Source organism: Saccopteryx leptura, chromosome 6, assembly GCF_036850995.1.
Source record: "Saccopteryx leptura isolate mSacLep1 chromosome 6, mSacLep1_pri_phased_curated, whole genome shotgun sequence".
Classification (NCBI taxonomy): domain Eukaryota; kingdom Metazoa; phylum Chordata; class Mammalia; order Chiroptera; family Emballonuridae; genus Saccopteryx; species Saccopteryx leptura.
In genome coordinates, this window is record NC_089508.1 from 180,598,274 (window position 1) to 180,620,150 (window position 21,877).

Genomic DNA, 21,877 nt, shown 5'->3' on the forward strand with positions numbered 1-21,877 from the left:
TGATTCATGCAGAGGTCCTGATCCCTGCCAGAACGACACAGTCTACCCACAGGCTCCCCTCTGGGCCAGCGGCTAGCATGCTGCACACGCACACTTCACATTCTACCTCACCCTGCACACCAAGTCAGGAACAGCCTGCCAGTGCCACCCAGGCAAACGAATCGCTAGCAGGTGCTCACCTGTGAGACTGAGAGATGCTCATTTGATTCCATAAATGGTGCTTCTCTTTGGTTTGCCCACTTAAAAATAATAAGATAATGGTTTCCTTTACCATTCAGAAAAGAACTACACTTCTTCCATTCTAATGCACTTTGGTTTCCTATTTTTGAAGTCAGGATACGTCTACCAAGAGGTGGGTACGTTCAACATAGGATTTTACTTTTCTTAACAGTGTAATGGCGAGTCTTACCAGCAATGGTATTGAAGAGAAGAAAAAGAGTTACTTGTTAGATATTGACATATGGTAGAATAGATATCCTGGATTGCTATCTTATTGACTCAAAGACCGACCTATAGTGTGTATACAGTAATTCTAAAGCTCCTTAAGCATTAAATTATTTTGGCTTTCAGATCGGTCCTCTTCCTTCTAAACTGCACCCAAGATAATGCTGCCAGAAGGCTATGGAACAAAGTGGGGGCTGCTTGGGTTGCTAGATTTGATATTGGGCTAGACAGAGAATCAGAACAGAGCTCCAGATAGCCCCCGGCACCTCTACAGATGGTGAGGAGAAGAAAGCTGTAGTTCCATCAGTTCCTTCCAGAAATGGCAGAGTGACGACATCGGAAGGGCCTAAGACTCGGAGGAGTCCTGGTTTACCTACGAAGGGGCCTGGCTTACTCTACTAGAAAGAGGGGCTGTTGGATCAGCATGCCCACCGCTCCCCCTGCTGCATCCCATTCAGAGAAGAGGGTGGCTGTGGAAACGATCACAGAGAAGTGCTGAGGAGCCCCGTGTCAGGTCAGAGGACCTATATCAGTAACAGGTTCTGGGCAAGCGTGCCCCTTCCTTACAAATACGAATTGACTATCAAGATCAGTAGAGACTAAAGGAAAATCATCCACATGAGAAAGACCACGATAAACAAACATACATCATCACCAAAGGAAACAGAAAGACAAAGGTAGCAGGAGAAAACTTGTACAAAACTTAAACTGATGCCTTTGAAATAAAAATAAACTGGCATCTCCTATAGAATATCATAATGACATTTCATCAGAGGATAAACGACTATGGAAAATGACTAATCAAAGAATAAGAAAGAGTTCTTAGAAACTGAAAACATGATTGCCAAAATGTAATACCAGGGATAATGTCTTTAGAGTAAAATATATATATATTACCAATCTGGGGGATAAAAATCTACAAGTTTTAGTTCAGAGCCATGGCAGGTAGATGTGGAAGATCTATCTGGTGGGAATTGTAGAAAGAGAAAATAAAGACCGTTGAAGAGAAAATCTTTAAAAATGTGAATTAAAAAAAGTATCACTCTTGGCCCTGGCAGGTTGGCTCAGTGGTAGAGCGTCGGCCTGGCGTACAAGGGGTCCCGGGTTCTATTCCCGACCAGGGCACACAGGAGAAGCACCCATCTGCTTCTCCACCCCTCCCCCTCTCCTTCCTCTCTGTCTCTCTCTTCCCCTCCCGCAGCGAGGCTCCATTGGAGCAAAGATGGCCCCGGCTCTGGGGATGGCTCCTTGGCCTCTGCCCCAGGTGCTAGAGTGGCTCTGATTGCAACAGAGCGACGCCCCCTGGTGGGCGTGCCGGGTGGATGCCGGTCGGGCGCATGCGGGAGTCTGTCTGACTGTCTCTCCCCGTTTCCAGCTTCGGAAAAAAAAATACAAAAAAAAAAAAAAGTATCTCTCTTTACTGGCGGGGGTGCTGTAGAGTTCTTTGTTGTGTGTGTGTGTGTATGATACAGACAGAGAGAGATAGAGAGAGGGACAGATAGGGACAGACAGGAAGGGAAAGAGATGAGAAGCATCAATTCTTCATTGGGTTACCTTAGTTGTTCATTGATTGCTTTCTCATATGTGCCTTGATCCAGGGGCTACAGCAGACTGAGTGACCCCTTGCTCAAGCCAGCGACCTTGGGCTCAAGCTGGTGAGCCTTGCTCAAACCAGATGAGCCCGTGCTCAAGCTAGCAACCTCGGGGTTTCGAACCTGGGTCTTCCGCATCGCAGTCTGATGCTCTATTCACTGCAGCACCACTGGTCAGGCATCATTTTTCATACTTAATATCACATGACCCCTCCATCACCAAGTCACTTTCTAATGATGGAAGATTTAAAAGGACAGAAGTATTAAAGTCCATATATACTTGAAGGTCACAAATAATATCTGCATGCAGTACCAGAGATTCTAAACACCCATCCTGACACTTATCTATGGTTACAAGGGACTAATAATATTGATAGTTAAATGAAGATCATGTCCCAGCAAGGTACCCACACACAGCAAGGACAGGGAGACAAACACCCCTGTTCCACAACACTAGATGCAACGTAAGAAAATATCAAAATAGGACAACGACGTAAATTAAATTTATGTGCAGTGATGCCAGAGATCATTTGCAATATTTGTTTGCTTTTCCTTCGATAAATAATTATGACTTAACTTCACTGCAATGTCATAGGAATATTGTTCTAACTTGAAACAATTCAAGGATCACCTAAAATACTGGTGGTTTCATTGCTGACCCCTGCCACCTGCACAGCCACGGACATTTTCCCTTCTTCCCTTCTGTTGTGATCATTCTCAAAGCCTTAAGGAGATCAAAAGCCTCTGTTGGGGTTCTAGATTTTTGGAAAGGCAAGAATATGTGGAGGCTTTGACTTATTTTCCACAGACACAATTGTAAAAGGTACTCCTATCAGGAGAATTTGAGGAAAGAAAGATTGCTAGATAAATAGCAACAGACCATTAGTAACACACACACACACACACACACACACACACACACACACACACACACACACACACACACTGAGCAGAGATGTAATTCTTCCTCTTTTCTTAAATAGCTTTGCTCCCAGAGGAATACGCATAGGGATTTGCACCCTTCTATAAACCAGTGCTTGGCTGATTATCTTTTAACTAAAGTCCTACCAGCTTCTGCTGGTGCCTAGTAACCATCAACCCAGAACTCCTTAGAATTCATATAATCCTGTCATGTGCCCAAATGCAAGAATTCCTTTGTTCCCAGAAAATGGTTTTACAGTAGATAGGATTTTTCCCCAGCTGTAACTGCCAGGACTTTTTAAAAAAATTAGTTGAGCCCCAAATTGCCTTTTGGCATCTTTTAGCATTAGTCTCTAGTTTGGCCCTCAGGGCAGATATAGTCTGCTGTCTTAAGAGCAAATTCTGTAGTTATTTGGAAATAGCTGTTAACATTCAAATACTCTCACTCTCCCTCCCTAAATGTCCCTTCCTCAAGGTACATACATCCCTTTCTCCACTCATTTCTTCTGTTGGTTTTTCATATTCCACAGTTTATGTATCATTTACATTTTGGCTTTCTGGTTGCTAAATAGCCCTCTTAAAATGTCGTGACTCTAATTGAGCACAATGTTCCAGGTCTAATTTGACAATGATAATAATGTGCTATAATGATGACAGCTGCTACTTACAGAGATGTCAGTACCAAGCATGGCACAAAGACCTCTGTCTTGATTATCTCATGGCCTATCAGCTATCGTAATATTGTAGAGATGGGGAGCCACAGCTTGAGAAAGCGAAGGGACCTGTTCAGTTAGCTCGAGGAATCCTGGAGTCAACAAATGTCTTCTCATCCACTCTACCACACCAGCTCAAAACCCAAACTCTGTGATAGGTATACTCTACCGACATACTCTAAGGTGCCTCATCAAATTTAACTTCAGGAGTAAAAGAGGACAATGCTCGTGTTTTCTCTCAGTTCTTAAAAATACTGTCTGTCTGTCTACTGAAATATTGACCAGTTTATAGCATTAACTGGATATGAAATATATGAGCCCTCTGTCGTAGTAGATTTGGTCAATACTTGAAGCTGTTTCAATGTACCAATCTATAGTGACTTCTTCAATCAGAATCATTTGAGGTGAAGTTGTTTAGGAGAAAATAGAACCTTTATTCCATTAATAACCTAACAGCAAGTTATTTTATACAAATATCGAGATCTGAGTCCATACAACAAAAAGACATTTCTATTTTCTGCTTTCTAAAGAGCGGTGAATCTCTCTAGGAAATAGAGAGATGCCCGTGCCAACACGCTCCCATACTCACGGGGACCTTTGATGCCCTGACCATAGATGCTTTAAATCATCAACAGGAGATCAGTCTTCTCTGGTCAGTTTCACTGTTAGCAAAACCATAAATGGACTGTCCTTTCACTTCGGCTAAGCACAGATGTCAAAGAGCTTGTTTTTTAATACTTCTCTTTGGATTTTGAAGCTATTAATTCATTTCCCTCTGGCAAAAGGGAAATAAATTAATAGCAACTAATACTGTAGGCAGAGCTGAGGAAGCAGACAGCCCTACAGTTAATGAGACTTAATTGGAATGTAAATGCAGGGGTTGGAATAAGATCTACAAAGGTTGAGAAGGGCAATGCTGGGCTTTGGGTCTCTACTTGGCTGGGTATACTAGATCTCATAATTAGAGGAAATCTGTGGCAGTAGCAGACTTTTTAAATATAATAATCAAAATCAGTGTACTAGTAATAATTATGAATTACTAAAAAGTTGTTTATTAGATGTCTATCACGTTACAAGCAATGTATACTAGGTTATCTATTTATCTATCTATCTATCTATCTATCTATCTATCTATCTATCTATCTATCTATCTATCTATTAGTTCATTTTAGTTTGTATTAGTTCATTTAAATGTCCGAACAACCTCCTGTGGTAGATACTATTATCATCATTTGAGGAAACAGGCTCATCTCTGTAGAGTGATTCTCCCAATGTCAGCCAGGTAATCGGTGACTGTGTGAGGCCAGCAAGAGCTGGATTCTGATGCAGCCACAAAGGGGAGTGGTAGGATTTTTTTTAAAAGAAAAAGCTATCTAGAAGACTCTAGAAGGATTTGGGGTTGGGGATCCTAAAAGGAGGTGCCTGATTGGCTGTCTCAGTAACACTTAGCATAGTCCTGAGAAGCTATGAAAGAGCTGCTGAGAAAGTCCTATACCCTCTGATTCATTGCAGATTTCACTGAGGCTGAGATTGACTGACAAACACCAACAACGTTGAGGTTGAGAGCACTAATCCTATTGTCTGACACAAAGAGGCTCTCTTATCCAACTCACCCAGAGATAGGCTGAGATAAAAACACACCAACAAATGAGACCCAAGGAATCTTTAGGATTTTAGTGAGCTGAACAGCTTGTTAATGGACCCAGTTGAGTGGATTCCATATTCCCTTTCAGGCCAGCAGTGTACATGTCCCAAAAGGAATTCAAGACTGTCTAAGACAGCCTGACTCCTCTGAAGAAAGCAGAGGGTCCTTCATAATTAGAAGCTGATATTGATACTGGACAGTTGACCTGGCTCAGAAAATCACAGAGTAACCCCCAACAATTCCCATTTCAAAGATAGGTAAGACTCCCAGCACCCCTCTTTTCACTTCTAGGTGGATGGAACATACCAAGTAGCCTTGCCACAGAATGGAACGTGGTTTCCTCAACAATGATTTGAACTTCATATGTTTTTAAAAACGGATTAGTCTTTGGCTTGCCCTAAAAGTATGAGGACACTCTTAATACTCTTAGGTATTAGTATACTCAAAGGCACACCTGGAACAATTCATTATTTCTTTATTAGGATGCCTTTTATTAAAAAATAGCAAGACCATTTAGAACTTTATATAGGCTGCACATAACTTTGTTGTCATGGAATTTGAAGGTGATATTTCCCTAGAAATATAGGTAGGTATTCCAGTATCCCTTTTCCAATCTTATGGAAAGACTCAGAGAAAGATATAGACAAGATATATACACGGATATAGTATAGAAGTCTCATTTCCTACATAGTGATAAATATGATCAGGACCCATTTAGGAGAGTAAATCTCATTGATTCTGCAAACCGTCTCCATTCCTCTAAATGTAAAAAAAGTTTTGAAGTAAGCACAGTTCACTGCCTTTCTAGAATCACCAGCACTTCATTTCAAGACTCACTCTAGTCTTTCTTTAAGAACTTACCAAACTAAAGTTTTATCTCAGCAGCATTTTACACTAATGGGATTTTACTTTCTTGCCTGTATTTCCTTAAATAAAACCCACCACCCTCATCATACTAAAGGAAAGCAGGGATATTGCCTACTTTCACCATTATAGCTTTAGAGCTTATTACAATGCATCATAAATAATTAGTGCTTAATAAATATTTAATACCCGAGTCAATTCTTGAATGAGTCAATGCATGCATGAATGAACGGACACTGTGCTCAGTCCGGTATTTCTCTACTCCAAACTGTTCAGAATCAAGTTATATTACCCTCTCTAAAAGCAAACCAGTACACTAATTGTTGATAAGGAGACAAGGTGATAAGGTTTGAGCAATGCCACTATTAGGTTCGAATGCATCTGAGAGGAGAAAGGAAGGGAGGGAAGGAGGAGAGAAGAAGAAGAAAAATAAGTAGAAGAGAAAATGAGAGGAAGGTGGAAGGAGAAGGAGAATGAATGAATTCCTCGAGTTTACTAAACAGAAAGGAGTAACGAAGGCAGAGTATCAGGGATCAACTTCAGAGCTCGTTGTGGAAAGGCTCAGGTCCTGATTTCAATATGCTTATTAGCTGACTACCTGCTTAAAATAATGCTTGGATAGCATGTTTATTTTTAATACAACACCATATTTCATTCTCTATAAAAATGATTTGCTTCTAAATAAATACATAGAAGCCACAGGCTATTTTTCTGCTTTTTAGAATAGTGGTATTTCTGTTCATCTAGTCTTTCCAAAATTGGCATCTTCACTAACATAAATGAACTATCAATAAACACATCTGCTCAGAGCCACACGGCCAGTGGCTGCATGATCTTGGGCACATCACTTTACCTCTTACAGTCTGTTTTTCTAGGGGGAAAGACAGGAATACTAATACCTACCCTATGGACTTGAAGCTATAAATGCTTACACTAGACAAAGAAGGTCTTCATATAATAATAAAGGGGTCAATTCATCACAAAGATATAACAATCATAAATATTGATGCACCAATATTGGAGTACCTAAATATATATAAAGCAAATACCAACAGAACAAAAAAGAGAAATAAACATCAATACAATAATAGTTGGGAACTTGAATACTCCTCTCTCAACAATGGATAAGTCATCCAGACAGAGAATCAATAAGGAAACAAGCAGATTTGAATAACACTATAGACTTGTGATTTTCAACCTTATTCATATCATGGCACATATAAACTAATTACTAAAATTCTGTGGCACACCAAGAAATATAATTTTTGCTGATCTGACAAAAAATAGGTATTATTGTGATTTATTCACACTGGATGGCTATTGTTGGTTGGCTGTTGTCATTTTTTTATTTGACAATATAAGCGAAAAGAGGCCAGTGCCCCTGTCTAAACAGTCAGGTATTGCATGTTTTAAAAATTCTTGTGGCACACCGGTGTACCTGTTGTGGCAAACCAGTTGAAAACCACTGCTATAGACCAAATATATCCAACAGACATATACAGAACATTCTACCCAACAGCAATAGACTAAACCATTCTTCTCAAGCACACATGGAATATTTTCTAGAATAAGTCATACATTTCATCATGAAAAGAAAAGTTTCAAAAATCCAGACACATAAACCAATTAAACAGAATTGAGAACTCAGAAATAAGTCCTCAAATATATGTTCAGATAATATTGGAAAAGAGAGCCAAGAATACTCAATGGGGAGAAGATTGTCTTTTTCACAAATGGTATTGGGAAAACTGAGTATCCACACACAAAAGAATTAAATTAGAAATCTATCTTAAACCACTCACAAAAGTTCACTTGAAATGAATTAAAGACTTAAATGTAAAACCTGAAATTATAAAACTCCTAGAAAGAAACATAGGGAAATAGCCTCTCGACATTGGCCTTGGCAATGGTATTTTGAATGTTACACCAAAAGCACAAGTAACAGACACAGAATAAACAAGCAGGACTGCATCATCCTAACAGTTTCCACAGGCAAATAAACCATCTAGAGAATGAAAAGACAACATGTGGAATGGGAGGAAAATATTTGCAAAAAATGTTTTGGATAAGTGGTGAATATTTAAAATATATAATAAACTCATACAACTTAACAGCACAAACCAAATAGTCCCATTTAAAAAAAAGGCAGAAGCCCTGTCTGGTTAGCTCAGCGGTAGAGCATCAGCCTGGTGTGTGGAAGTCCTGGGTTTGATTCCCAGCCAGGGCACACAGGAGAAGCGCCCATCTGCTTCTCCACTCTTTCCCCTCTCCTTCTTCTCTCTCTCTCTCTCTCTCTCTCTCTCTCTCTCTCTTTCTTCCCCTCCCATAGCCAGGGCTCCACTGGAGCAAAGCTGGCCCAGGCACTGAGGATGGCTCCATGGCCTCTGTCTCAGGCACTAGAATGGCTCCAATTGTAGTGGAGCAATGCCCCAGAGGGGCTGAGCATCGCCCCCTGGTGGGCATGCCAGGTGGATCCTGGTCGGGCCCATGTGGGAGTCTGTCTGTCTGCCTCCCCCACCCCCTACCCCCTGCATCTCACTTTGGAAAAATACAATAAATAAATAAATAATAAAAATAATCAGAGAAACTGAATAGACATTTTCCTAAGGAGATATACAAATAGCCAACACGTCCATGGAAAGGTACTCAACATTCCTAACCATGACGGAATTGCAAATAAAAACCATGAGGAGACATCACGTAACACCTGTTAGAATGGCTGTCATAAAAAAGGCAGGAGATAACAAATGCTGGTGAGGATGTGGAGAAAAAGTGATCTTGAGCACTGTTGGTGGGATGGGTACAGTTATTATGGAAAACAGTATACAGGTTTCTCAAAAATAACTATACTATATGGCCCAGCAACATTACTTCTTTTTTTCTTTTTGGCAGAGACAGAGAGAGGGACAGATAGGGACAGACACCTTAGTTGTTCATTGATTGATTTCTCATATGTGCCTTGACCAGGGGGCTACAGCAGACCGAGTGACCCCTTGCTCGAGCCAGTGATCTTGGGCTCAAGCTGGTGAGCCTTGCTCAAACCCGATGAGCCCGTGCTCAAGCTGGCGACCTTGGGGTCTCAAACCTGGCTCCTCCGCGTCCCAGTTCAACGCTCCATCCACTGCGCCACCGCCTGGTCAGGCCGACCTTACTTCTTAGTACATAGCTGAAGTAAATAAAATCATCCTTAAAGAGATATCCGAGCCTTGGCCGGTTGGCTCAGCGGTAGAGTGACGGCCTGGCGTGCAGGGGACCCGGGTTCGATTCCTGGCCAGGGCACATAGGAGAAGCGCCCATTTGCTTCTCCACCTCCCCCCTCCTTCCTCTCTGTCTCTCTCTTCCTCTCCCGCAGCCGAGGCTCCATTGGAGCAAAAGATGGCCCGGGCGCTGGGGATGGCTCCTTGGCCTCTGCCCCAGGTGCTAGAGTGGCTCTGGTCGCGGCAGAGCGACACCCCGGAGGGGCAGAGCATCGCCCCCTGGTGGGCAGAGCGTCGCCCCTGGTGGGCGTGCCGGGTGGATCCCGGTTGGGTGCATGCAGGAGTCTGTCTGACTGTCTTTCCCTATTTCCAGCTTCAGAAAAATACAAAAAAAAAAAAAAGAGATATCCTCTCCTCCGTGTTCACCCCATCTTATTGGCAATAGCCAAGACAAGGAGACAACAGGTGTCTGGGGATGAATGAATGAATAAAGGACATGTGATCAATACACACAATGGAATATTACTCTGCCATAAAAAGAAGGAAATCCTGCCATTTAGGACAACATGGATGAAATGTGTGGGCATTATGCTAAGTGAAGTAAGTTGGACAGAGTAAGTCTAACAGCACACGTTATCACTTATGTGGAATCTAAAAAAGTACACTAAGTTCATAGAAACAGAGAGTAAACTGATGGTTGCCAAGTGTGGGGGCTGGGAGAGATAGGTGAAAAAAGTTAAAAGTTACAAACTTGCAGTTATAAAATGCATAACACCTGGCTATCTACTGCATGGTGACTATAGTTCACAATACTCTATTATATACTTGAAAGTTGCTAATAGTAAACCTTTAGAGTTCCCAACATACACACACACACACACACACACACACACACACACACACACACGTAACTCTGTGAGGTGATAGATGTGTTAACTAACCTTACAGTGATAATCATTTCACAAGATATACATACATCAAATCATCACATTATACATCCTTAGGCACTACTGTATGTCAATTATATCTAAATGAAGCTGAAAAAAAATCTATCTCATTTAACTGAGTAACTGAGAATTAAAATGAGATGTGTAAAAGCGTCTTTATCAAATCACCTTTCTAAAAGTCTAAGAAGTTATGTTAATTTTTTAATATTCAGGTCACAATTATAATTCAATGATATGAAATGCTGGTTGATACCTGTGTTTTGGGCATCAGTTCTTCAAAGTAAAAGGCCTGTTTAGCTACCTGAGAGGTGGTGGGAGCTCAGGTGATAAGATCTCAGGGCCTGTGCTTTAACCACATACAATTATGACGATTTAAAATTCCAGCCAACTTCAACTTACTGCAAAACTTCTCTGACTGCAAAGATTCACGAATGATTACACAGCTACATACCTTTTCCAAAATATCCTTACATCAACAATTCAAAACAACCAGATTTTGTACGCTAAAGAACATTATTCTGCACTCTAAAAACTGTATTATTGGTTATGAAAATGCACAGTTAATCCCAAAGATATTTACATAAAGATAATCACAAAAATCCTGTAGAGCAACTTTATTAACGTTGTTCTGCATGGAAAAGATCTAATGTGAAAATAAGGATGATTTGGACAATACAAGTATGAAATCAAGTTCTTCAAAAATGGCATATAAATTTAATTATCCCTGGAAGCTATGTTTCTTGAAATGGGCAAAAACACCCACAACGTGTCATCAATGCCGTGTTTCGGCTCGGAGCGGTGATTGAAAGTCACGCCGCTTGTCACAGCGAGAGCTCCCGACAGAGGCTGCGAGTGGCCGCCCAGCAGTCAGGTAGCTCATTATCCAGACACTGGATCAAAAAGTGTCAGCTGCCAATTGTGTGGTGGGATGAGGTATGGATATAGCGCACACCACTGACAGGGGAGAGAGATTCAATATTCTATTCCACCTCCAGTGACCTCCCCGAGTGATCTCTGAAATGGGACTGGGTTGTGAAATCAACGTCGTACGCAAGAGGATAGGTGGCTAAATCTCGTCAAGGACACCAAACTATGTCCTAGAAAGGCAGCGGACACTGCAAATACAGGTCAGTGCAGTAAAGAGAATAAACACACCCGTACAGACCGATCTTGCTCCTGACGTGGCCTTCGGCAAGAATGTAAAATAAATGTTGACAGTGAAAATAATCTCTGGAAATAAAAACACCTCCCACCAATTTACACTCTATGAATATTTCAGCTAGTCCCAAAGGCCACATTTATTTTGAACTGAAAACTGATAATGCTTATGAGAGGCAAAATAATTAAGACACCTGCTGAATCCCTGACACCTTCTCCTGTTGTCCCAAGCCTAATGTAGCTGTTTACACCAAAACTGAAGTTTAAATGGCCAGGGTAGCCCTTGGACCTCTGCCAGGCTCTTAGCGTCTTTCTTTTATCGCTAGATTACTTCTCCCTTTCACAGCTTTCCCCGGGATTTAGGGACAAGGCTAAGAGGATGGCAGCGTCACCGAGAGAAAGTACTAGCAGGGCCTCTCCCTCCAGTGAAGTCAGTGTGCTGGCACGAGCTGGGGTCTGCGGAACCTCAAATGCAGAGTTCAGTCTAGCTGGACTCTCAGAAAAACTTACAGCTCTCAATCTCCAAGGTGCAGTTCTGTTCGTCCAGTGGGTACCGCCTCAGGTCCATCATGCAGGCAGCTGTGGTCGTGATTCTAGAAGAGAAACAACAGTGATGTATATGTCGTTAGTTGGTCCATGGCTAGAGTCGGAAAAATGTAATCCAGGAAGAGAAGAGGACAGAACTGGGCCTCTAGGAGACTGATTTAGCCAAAGCTCTAACAAAAAAGAGTGCAGCAAATGGGCTAACCATTTTCTCTTATGAGCCCCGGGCTGGCTTATAAAATAAAGAGACCGGACCAAATCAGTATTTTCCCAAAGTGTGGTCCATCACCTACTTGTACCAAAACCACCTTGGACAGTCTGATAGGCAGTTCCCATGCTCCAGAATGCTTTGGGGTGGGGTGGGACAGTCGCAGGGTCCTTATTATTATGAGCATCACCAGTGATCAAGAATATCAACATTGGTATTCCTCTTCCATCCACATGTTTTCTCCTCCCGTTCTCAAGACCCTAAAATCTAATCTTCAATCAATCTGGGCTTGGATCCATCATTTTTGACCTTCCTATGCATAGTATAGTACTTTGCAAGTGCTTTAATACAACACACGATCAGCCTTTCATCTATCACCCGAACTGTTCCGCCCTGAGAAATCTGATATCCTTATGGCCTGTTAGAGAGCTTTCTCTTCTGGGCTGGTAGAGTTATTTATTTAGAACAGTTGAATCTTTTATTTTATCAGAGAGAAGTGAATATGTCCCTTTATTGTCTTTATATTTCTCTGTCATCATTTTTCAGCACCTTCCCTGCAGAAGGAGCCAAAAAACATAGTCTAAAGTGATTTATCAATGCATGTTTCCTGAGCAATGAGGCAGCGTAAGGTCGTGAAAAAAAACACCAGCTTTGGAACACAACACACGTAGGTATGAATTGTAACTCTGCCTCACTGACTGTGATTCACATCAAGACCGTCTCCTAACCAACCTCCGTTGTTGTTGTTTTTTGTCTGTAAAAAGGAGGGCTATTGTTAACAACAATAACAATTACCTAACAGACTTCCTGCACGAATTGATATAATAATTTATACAAAGCACATAAAAGAGTTAATGACGTGTAACAGGTCCTTTAAAAACTGACATCCGCTGAAGGTAACTAAGACTGGACACCGACATTGCACTTGATCATCTTTGGTTGATGTCACTCCGCAGGGCATGATGCTGGGTTTGGGGAACGGGGAACAAGGAGGCCACAGTGAGATCTTTCTCATCCAAAGGTTTTGGAAAGAACGCAGAGAAGTTAACAACGTGGACCGAGCCTTTGGAGTTCCTTAGTCAGGTGTGGGAGTCTGACTCCTCCTCCGCGGCAGGAGGAAAATACAGCAGTGCCGCCCTTTTATCTACAGTTTTCCTTTACGTGGTTTCAATGACCTGTGTTCAATCATGCCCTGAAAATTAAACGAGGGATTCCAGAGATACACTCTTTCTAAGTTTTAAATTGCGCGATGTTCTCAGCAGATGAAATCTCGCATTGTCCCAGTCCATCCTGCCTGGGATGTGAATCCTCCCTCTGTCCACATCTCCACACTGTGTAAGCTCCCGGCCAGTGAGTCACTTAGTGGCCATCCTGATTATCTGATTGGCTGTCACGGTATCACATGACATGGAGCACGGCGTTTGTGTTCAAGTCACCCTTATTTTATTTCCTAATGTCCCCGAAGTGCAAAAGTAGTGATGCTGACCATTCGGATAGTAGGCCAAAGAGAAACTGTCCAGTGCTTCCTTTAAGCAAAAAGGTATATAGATGTCCAGGAAAATCTGTATCTATAGGGTTTGGTACTATCTGTGGTTTCAGGCACCCACTGGGGGTCTTGAGAAAAATCCCCTGCAGATAAAAGGGACCTACTATGGCCCTGGCCGGTTGGCTCAGCGGTAGAGCGTCGGCCTGGCATGCGGGGGACCCAGGATCGATTCCCGGCCAGGGCACATAGGAGAAGCGCCCATTTGCTTCTCTACCTCCCCCCCTTCCTCTCTGTCTCTCTCTTCCCCTCCCGCAGCCAAGGCTCCATTGGAGCAAAGATGGCCCGGGCGCTGGGGATGGCTCCTTGGCCTCTGCCCCAGGCGCTAGAGTGGCTCTGGTCACGGCAGAGCGACGCCCCGGAGGGGCAGAGCATCGCCCCTGGTGGCAGAGCGTCGCCCCTGGTGGGCGTGCCGGGTGGATCCCAGTCGGGCGCATGCGGGAGTCTGTCTGACTGTCTCTCCCCGTTTCCAGCTTCAGAAAAAAATACAAAAAAAAAAAAAAAGGACCTACTATGAGTTACTAACTTATTATAAGTAGTTGGTACTTCTTTAAATTACTGCTGCGTTCAAGTTTGTGCTTGGTTAATGTTGCTTTCCTTTTATTGTGGTAAGAAAGCATCCCAGGGCCAATGTCCACTCCTGAGTCCTTCCTTCTTTACTGAGACCCTGCTGGCGACTCTGCGGTGACTCCTGTCCGTCTCCACTGCCTCCCTCCGGCTCTGCAGCCCTCGGCGTGTTAGGTTACTTCAGTGCTTGGTCTCCGAGCCTCTCCACCTGTCTCCCTACCATCCGTGTCCACACAATAGAGCTCTTTTAAAAACACAGATCACATGTTACCACTCCTCTGCGTAAAAACTTGAGCGAACATACCACACGCTCATGCTATTTATGGAAAATGGCAGAAGTCATCCTTGGCTTGAGAAACGAGAGAAAATTAACTTCATCTAACAGAATGCTCACACAGGGCATGAAAGGTACAAGGGCACACATTTGAGAAAGGAGGAGGGAGCCATACACAAACTCCCGACGGTGTCAATGAAGAGAAGTGTGTAACTGCTACTACAAGCTGTGGCTCACACTTTCTGCTGATGCATATTCATGGCAACTAACATCTGTGAACCAGTGCAGTGAACAAGAAAAATCAATTAACTAATAGTATCACAGAAGCAACGAGCTTCTACTCCTGTTTTTTTTTTTTTAAAAAAGGAGGTTCTTCTCACATCAACAACATTCGTATTTACACCGGTGTTTTACATTTGTAATGCTGTAATATGCTTCAAACAGCTACAAATATATAAAAATGTTTTCTAGTTGATGTTTAGGAGGCATTTGTGTCTCCTTTTGGATTAAAGCCGAAAGAATCTATTTGGAATCTTGAGCATACTGACCAAGATGAGGGACCTTGGAAAAGTGACTTATATTCTCCAACAGGATTATTCTGAAAAGTTTGAATTAAATCTAGGCCATCAAATTTTTTGTGTGTGAAATGATCAATATAAAAAGAGATCTGTAATTCGTAAAATGTTCTGTAACTTTTGTTATTACTACCTGCTCACGATGAGTAGGTACAATGATAACTCGTTTGACCAGGGGTGCTTTGGTAGTATATGTATGTGCTCGTATACATAAAGAAATTAGAATACTCACAGACTTATAAGCCCACCAGAACTATAAAATATGATATAAATAGCTTTGAACACAAAATTATGCAAAAATAATATGGCATTTGTGTATCTGGAGCTTTATTTAACAGATTTTAAGACAAAATATAGACATGCATCTGTTTGTTACATGTATACCTGCATCTTTTCTAGGTGTTTTGTAAGACTAGGAACCACAACTGTTTTTGTCTTGTATCTTAAGTACTTTGCCAGGTGCCTGGCATGTGTCACTGACCCAAGATTAAAACAATAATAAAATAATAGTAATAACATAAAGAAAAGAAAGCATAGTCATAAGCATTCTCTTTTTTTTGTTGTTTTCTTTTTTTTTTTTTAAGATTTTTTTATTTATTCATTATAGAGAAGGGAGAGAGAGTGAGAGAGAGAGAGAGAGAGAGAAGGGGGGAGGAGCAGGAAGCATCAACTCCCATATGTGCCTTGACCAGGCAAGCCCAGGGTTTTGAACCGGCAACCTCAGCATTTCCAGGTTGACGCTTTATCCACTGCGCCACCACAGGTCAGGCCGTCATAAGCATTCTCAAACCGAAGATGCTAAAGCAATTCTCTATGTTAAGTACTTGATTTAATTTTTAAAATTCTCAAATAAATTTGAAAGCAATAACCATCCTTACACAAGAAACTACCTGGAATTGAATTTTATTCAGAAACTCCCAGTGAGGAGGATAAATATATATTCTGTGGGACTTTCTGATTTACAACACGGTTGAGTTTCTCCAGAAATAAGTCAGAACAACAAAAATATTTAATGGGCTGTTCATGAACAGGCCCTCCTAAATCCTGATAAACATCTACAGTGGGCCTTAAATTACTCCGCACCACCGCTAGGAGTCTTTGAAGTGAGGCTAGTAACTCATTACGCAGGTATCCTGATTAAGTTTTAAGACCACCGTGAAATATCTGGAGATAGTTCTGTCTTCAAAGGAAACAGTCAATGACGCATCCACAATGCACCCCATCTCCCTGAGGCAAGTCCTCTATGGTTAAAAGTAGAAACATGTCTTCTCTGGGCCTGAATACTATTGCATGATAAAAGCCACCACTGCAAAATGTCAATATTCTGCCTGGGCTGAGAGATCTTTGAATAAACTCTGTATTCCTTAGCCACTGGGCACTGTCATCCAAAAATGACTTCTGCTATAAAATACTGATACAATCGCTGAAAGGCATTTTTACAATAAAAAGAAAAATACAACAGCTTTGCCAGAATTTTGTACCAAAGCCATAACACATAGTTAGTAGTGTCACTATCTGAGATTTGATGACGGTGCCCTATCATCCCAAGTTTGAATCTGGCCAAAGATAGTGAATAAGTAATAACAGATGCCTTTGCCCCTCAGCCAGTAGAGAAGAAGTTAGAATCATAGTCAACATGACATGTCTCAGGCCTTCAGCAGACTCTCAGGAGGGCTTCAGGAGCTAGACTACATGGTTATACACGGGTCTGCCCAGATGAGAAACTCGGTTAGAATTTTAACCAGAGATGATAAGAAAGTAACCTCAAACTTCTACTTTGCTTGATTTCTTTTTTTTTCTTTTTTATTTTTTTAAAATTTTTTTTTTCTGAAGCTGGAAACGGGGAGAGACAGTCAGACAGACTCCCGCATGCGCCAGACCGGGATCCACCTGGCACGCCCACCAGGGGCGATGCTCTGCCCACCAGGGGGCGGCGCTCTGCCCCTCTGGGGCGTCACTCTGTTGCGACCAGAGCCACTCTAGCGCCTGGGGCAGAGGCCAAGGAGCCATCCCCAGCGCCCGGGCCATCTTTGCTCCAATGGAGCCTTGGCTGCGGGAGGGGAAGAGAGAGACAGAGAGGAAGGAGGGGTGGGGATGGAGAAGCAAATGGGCGCTTCTCCTATGTGCCCTGACCGGGAATCGAACCCGGGTCCCCTGCACTCCAGGCCGATGCTCTACCACTGAGCCAATCAGCCAGGGTCTTTGCTTGATTTCTTTAACTAGATAACAACCATCCATATTCCATTAAAAATTTTTTTTTTCAACAACTTCATATGTTTTGTAAGAACATCGGATCCCTTATCCGCAACTAGATTCAAAACATATTGTTCTAATTAACAGCGTGCTTTTACTTTGTTCAAAATGTATATTTATTTAAAATCACAACTCATTCTAACTACAAGAATAACGGAATCCTGTCGCATTAGTAGGCATCATTACTAGAGAAATGTTAAAAAAAGGTCAATCATAAATACATATATATTTATATTTTTATATTTATAATATTTTATATATTATATATTTATAATATTTTATATATTATATATTTTATATATTATCAAATCTATTATATACATATTTATATATTATAATATATACATTTATAAATATATTTATAATACTTATAAATATATATATTGCTAGCTATAAAACAAACTAATTAAAAATGTCAGCTAGGGGGGAAAAGACACAAATACTAAATTTAAGCATTAGAGTATGAACTGAAATTTGGAAAACTTCTAAGGAGCACATCTGAGTCGCTTCTCCCAAAGGTAATTAAATCTTTCATTCTTTTGCTTTTAAACTCAAGAAGGCCGACATTATTCAATGTCTCATGATCATTTTTAGTTAGGAAACCAATTTCTCACATAAATCTGTCTTGTAATATGCTCTTGCTTTTTCTAGAGTAGGGAGAATATTACTGTCGGAGTTAGGTGACTTTAGCTCTGGCATTCCTGCTAATAATATCTCATGTTATTTAATCACTTACTAGACACCATTTAGTATTACTGAAATGTATCAACTTACTTAATACGAGGAATGTCCTATTATTATTCCCATTTTAAGTCCTCACACTGTTTCCATTTTGTAGATGAGAAGATTGAGGTACCAAAAGGCAGAGTGATTTTCCCGAGTCAAGAGTGTGCGGTCGAGTTGGGATTTGAATCGAGGATGCCTGACTCACTTGACTAGTAGGCTACAACCAATGAGCTAGTTGACCTTGCTAAAGTCGTTTAGCTTCTCTAGAGTCTAGAGGGCTGGCTGATTTCTTACATCCCAAATGAGCTTGGAAATTCTATCGTCCTATGAAAATACATCCCATGTTCTGTGACCCTGTATATTTTGTAATTTTGTTTTATCCACACATTCAAATGCTGTATTCCACAGCTGTTCATGTTGTTTTAGTCAATTATGTAGATGAGCCCACCCCAGACAAGCAAACAGAGGCCTCTCCCTAAGGAGTCCCACTTAATATTCTCCCCTGATGGAAGGTCTCCTTCAGCATTTTCCTTCCAGCCTGTGCTCTTGATTGACCTCCACAGAGGCCTTCTGCTTAAATTAAAATCTCCGATGCTTATGCGTAATTGTTTGCCAAGCTCTGGATGAGTTCTCCTATGGGGTCACGTGCGCGCTACCATGCTCAACTTTGTAATCACCAAAAAAAGTAAGATTGCTAGCAATCATGTTCCCATTTGATAAATCGTGTGTTTCAGATTAGAGCTATTTGTACTCTTCTGCAGCTGTTTGGCCTTCTGCGACTCTGCTTTTTTCGAACCTTATCCTCCGTGAAGATATTGTGACCATTAAAGGGATAGACAGGCTTCTGCTACAAAAGCAGGTAGGATTATGAGAGACATGTCCTTAAATAACGTGCGTGTGGAATCCGAAAAGCAGTATCTAACAAAATCTCACTCTGCGAGCACAGAAGTCCTACTTAATCAAAAACTTTAATAGATATGGCCATACCAATCTAAGCTTTTAATATCCTTCCCCAGTCAGCCCTTGTTCACCTCAATTTCCCATATTACAGTCCCAACGTTCTCATCTAGAATGAGAATATCCTCTCTTCTCTCTATGTTATGTCTTAAAGGAAGTCTGAGTCCGTGAGAAAAAAATTAATCATTCTATTTTTTGACTCCTATTCTAACAACTGAAATCTGACTTCAGATCTTTGTAAGAAATTTTATTGAATAAGAGTCACTTAACTGACTAGAAAGACACAGAGCTGGGACTCTCGGATTATTTCAACAATTTTGTGTGTGTGTATTTTCACACTTTAAAATGATGCTATGCCAGATACTTTTTGTTGTAACCATTAAAATATATTTAAAATACTTTATTTTAATTTGTGAACTTCAGAGTCATACCATTACAGAATAAGCTCATCAATTTTGAGCCATGCAAATTTTTTTAATTTATTTATTTTTTTAATTAATTAATTAATTTTTTTAGAGACAGAGAGAGAGTCAGAGAGAGGGATAGACAGGAACAGACAGAAGGAATGGAGAGAGATGAGAAGCATCAATCATTAATTTTTCGTTGGTGACACCTTAGTTGTTCATTGATTGCTTTCTCATATGGGCCTTGACCGCGGGGCTACAGCAAACCGAGTGATCCCTTGCTCAAGCCAGCAACCTTGGGTTCAAGCTGGTGAGCTTTGCTCAAACAAGATGAGCCTGCGCTTAAGCTGGCGACCTCAGGGTCTCAGACTTAGGTCCTCAGCATCCCAGTTTGACATTTTATCCACTGCACCACCGCCTGGTCAGGTGAGCCATGCAATTTTTTTATTAACAAATAACAAAAAAACCCAGTAGCTTACAGATGTTGACTTAGAGCTGGCCAGCAACAGACTACGGTTACAACCTCAAATGGTATGCTGTCATTTCCTCCAAATCTCACCCAGTATAATTTTAAAATATAAGCTACACATGCAAGATGGCTTCCTTTGCCTCTCTGGCTCCCCTCCATCCGTAACCATCAAGCTCTGTAGCCCTAGAGACTACATTGCAGGGACCTCAAAAACTGCCTCTGGTTCCCTAGCCTTAGCTTGGATTTGGCCAACAGGGAGCATGTCATGAGTTTGGGGGCGGAAAGAAAGTGAGGCTGGTGAACGCTCCAGGGCTCTACCTCCACTACCGTAGACCTTGTGTGCAGGTTGCCCTGACCATTCCCTCCGCTACCCCTTTAAGTCTGGGACACCAGGGAGTGGATGGCAACTTTCTAATCTTAGCTCTGGAAGGGAAAAAGGGTGCTGTTCTGTCTCTTTGTAAATTGCCTTTTTATTATACTCTTCTCAAATTACCCCATTTTCAATATACCATCTGTTTTCTGTTGGGCCCCTGACTGGTAGAATATATTATAGAAATGTATTTAAAATCTGAGGTTTTTCTAGTTAGGCTGTCATGAAAATTAGAAGTATTTCATTCCTGTGACCTTTGTCTTGGGATTTTAGGGATGAGGGATGAAGGTCCCCTCCACCTTAAATAAACTGCCTCCTTCCTATGAATTCAGTCTCAGGACATCATCGCCTACCTAAGAAGCATTCTCTCTCCACAGTAGATCCTCCACCGTGGTCACTGTCTCATTACTTTCATCTCCTTTATAATACAGTGTGTCCGTAAAGTCATGGTGCACTTTTGACTGGTCACAGGAAAGCAACAAAAGACGAAAGAAGTGTGAAATCTGCACCAAATAAAAGGAAAACCCTCCCAGTTTCTGTAGGATGATGTGGCAGCATGTGCGCATGTGCAGATGATGACGTAACACCGTGTATACAGCAGAGCAGCCCACGGCCATGCCAGTCGAGATGTGGACAGTACAGAGGAAAGTTCAGTGTGTTCTGTGGCTCACTAAATTCGAATCCATGACTGAAGTGCAGCATGAATATCAGTGCATTTATAACGAAGTGCCACCACATAGAAATAACATTACTAGGTGGGATAAGCAGTTGAAGGAAACCGGCAGTTTGGTGGAGAAACCCCGTTCTGGTAGGCCATCAGTCAGTGACGAGTCTGTAGAGTCGGGATAGCTACCTAAGGAGCCCTAAAATATCTGTGCATGAGCCCACGTCGAACTGCACTGAATAGTTCTGAAACTGGGAGAGTTTTCCTTTTATTTGGTGTAGATTTCACATTTCTATCGTCTTTTGTTGCTTTCCTGTGACCGGTCAAAAGTGCACCATGACTTTACGGACACACTGTACTTGTCACCACCTAAAATTATCCTGGGTCTACATTTTTTATTCATTATTTTCTGAATCGCTAGTAGACTCAGGGTCTATGGTAAATTAGTTTTTCCAGAAGTAGATCCTAAAGGGTGCTCATTTGGGAGCATCACCTGTGGAAGAAGGGAAGAAAAGCAGAATTGGACAAAGGGAGATGGCAATGCAGGATGACTGCCCAACGGCATGAGATTCTAGCGGGAGGATGGCTATCAAAGTAACCTACACGGGACTGAAATGGCATTTAAACAGCCTTCTTCCACACCCACCCCCTCCACACACACCCTTCCCTGAGCAGCTGGCATCAGATGTCTCAAGAAAAGACATGCCCGATGAACTGTTTTCACTCTTTGGAGGTAAAGTGCTTGCTGAAAGTTCATTGGGAAACACTGATCCAGTCTCTAACGTGCCCTCACACATGCTTTCCCTGTGTACATGGTTGCAACTGTGATAACCTCAGCCAGGA

General features: G+C 41.7%; 1 protein-coding gene across 3 annotated transcripts in view; it reads right to left on the bottom strand.

Moving 5' to 3' along the window:
• Positions 1-21,877, bottom strand: part of GABRB2 (gamma-aminobutyric acid type A receptor subunit beta2) — a 213,522-nt gene that overhangs the window by 84,960 nt on the left and 106,685 nt on the right. For all 3 annotated transcript variants that reach the window (XM_066341518.1, XM_066341515.1, XM_066341517.1), the window contains one exon: positions 11,992-12,074. In XM_066341518.1, coding sequence (XP_066197615.1) covers positions 11,992-12,074 — 83 coding nt within the window. The remainder of the gene's footprint in view (positions 1-11,991; positions 12,075-21,877) is intronic.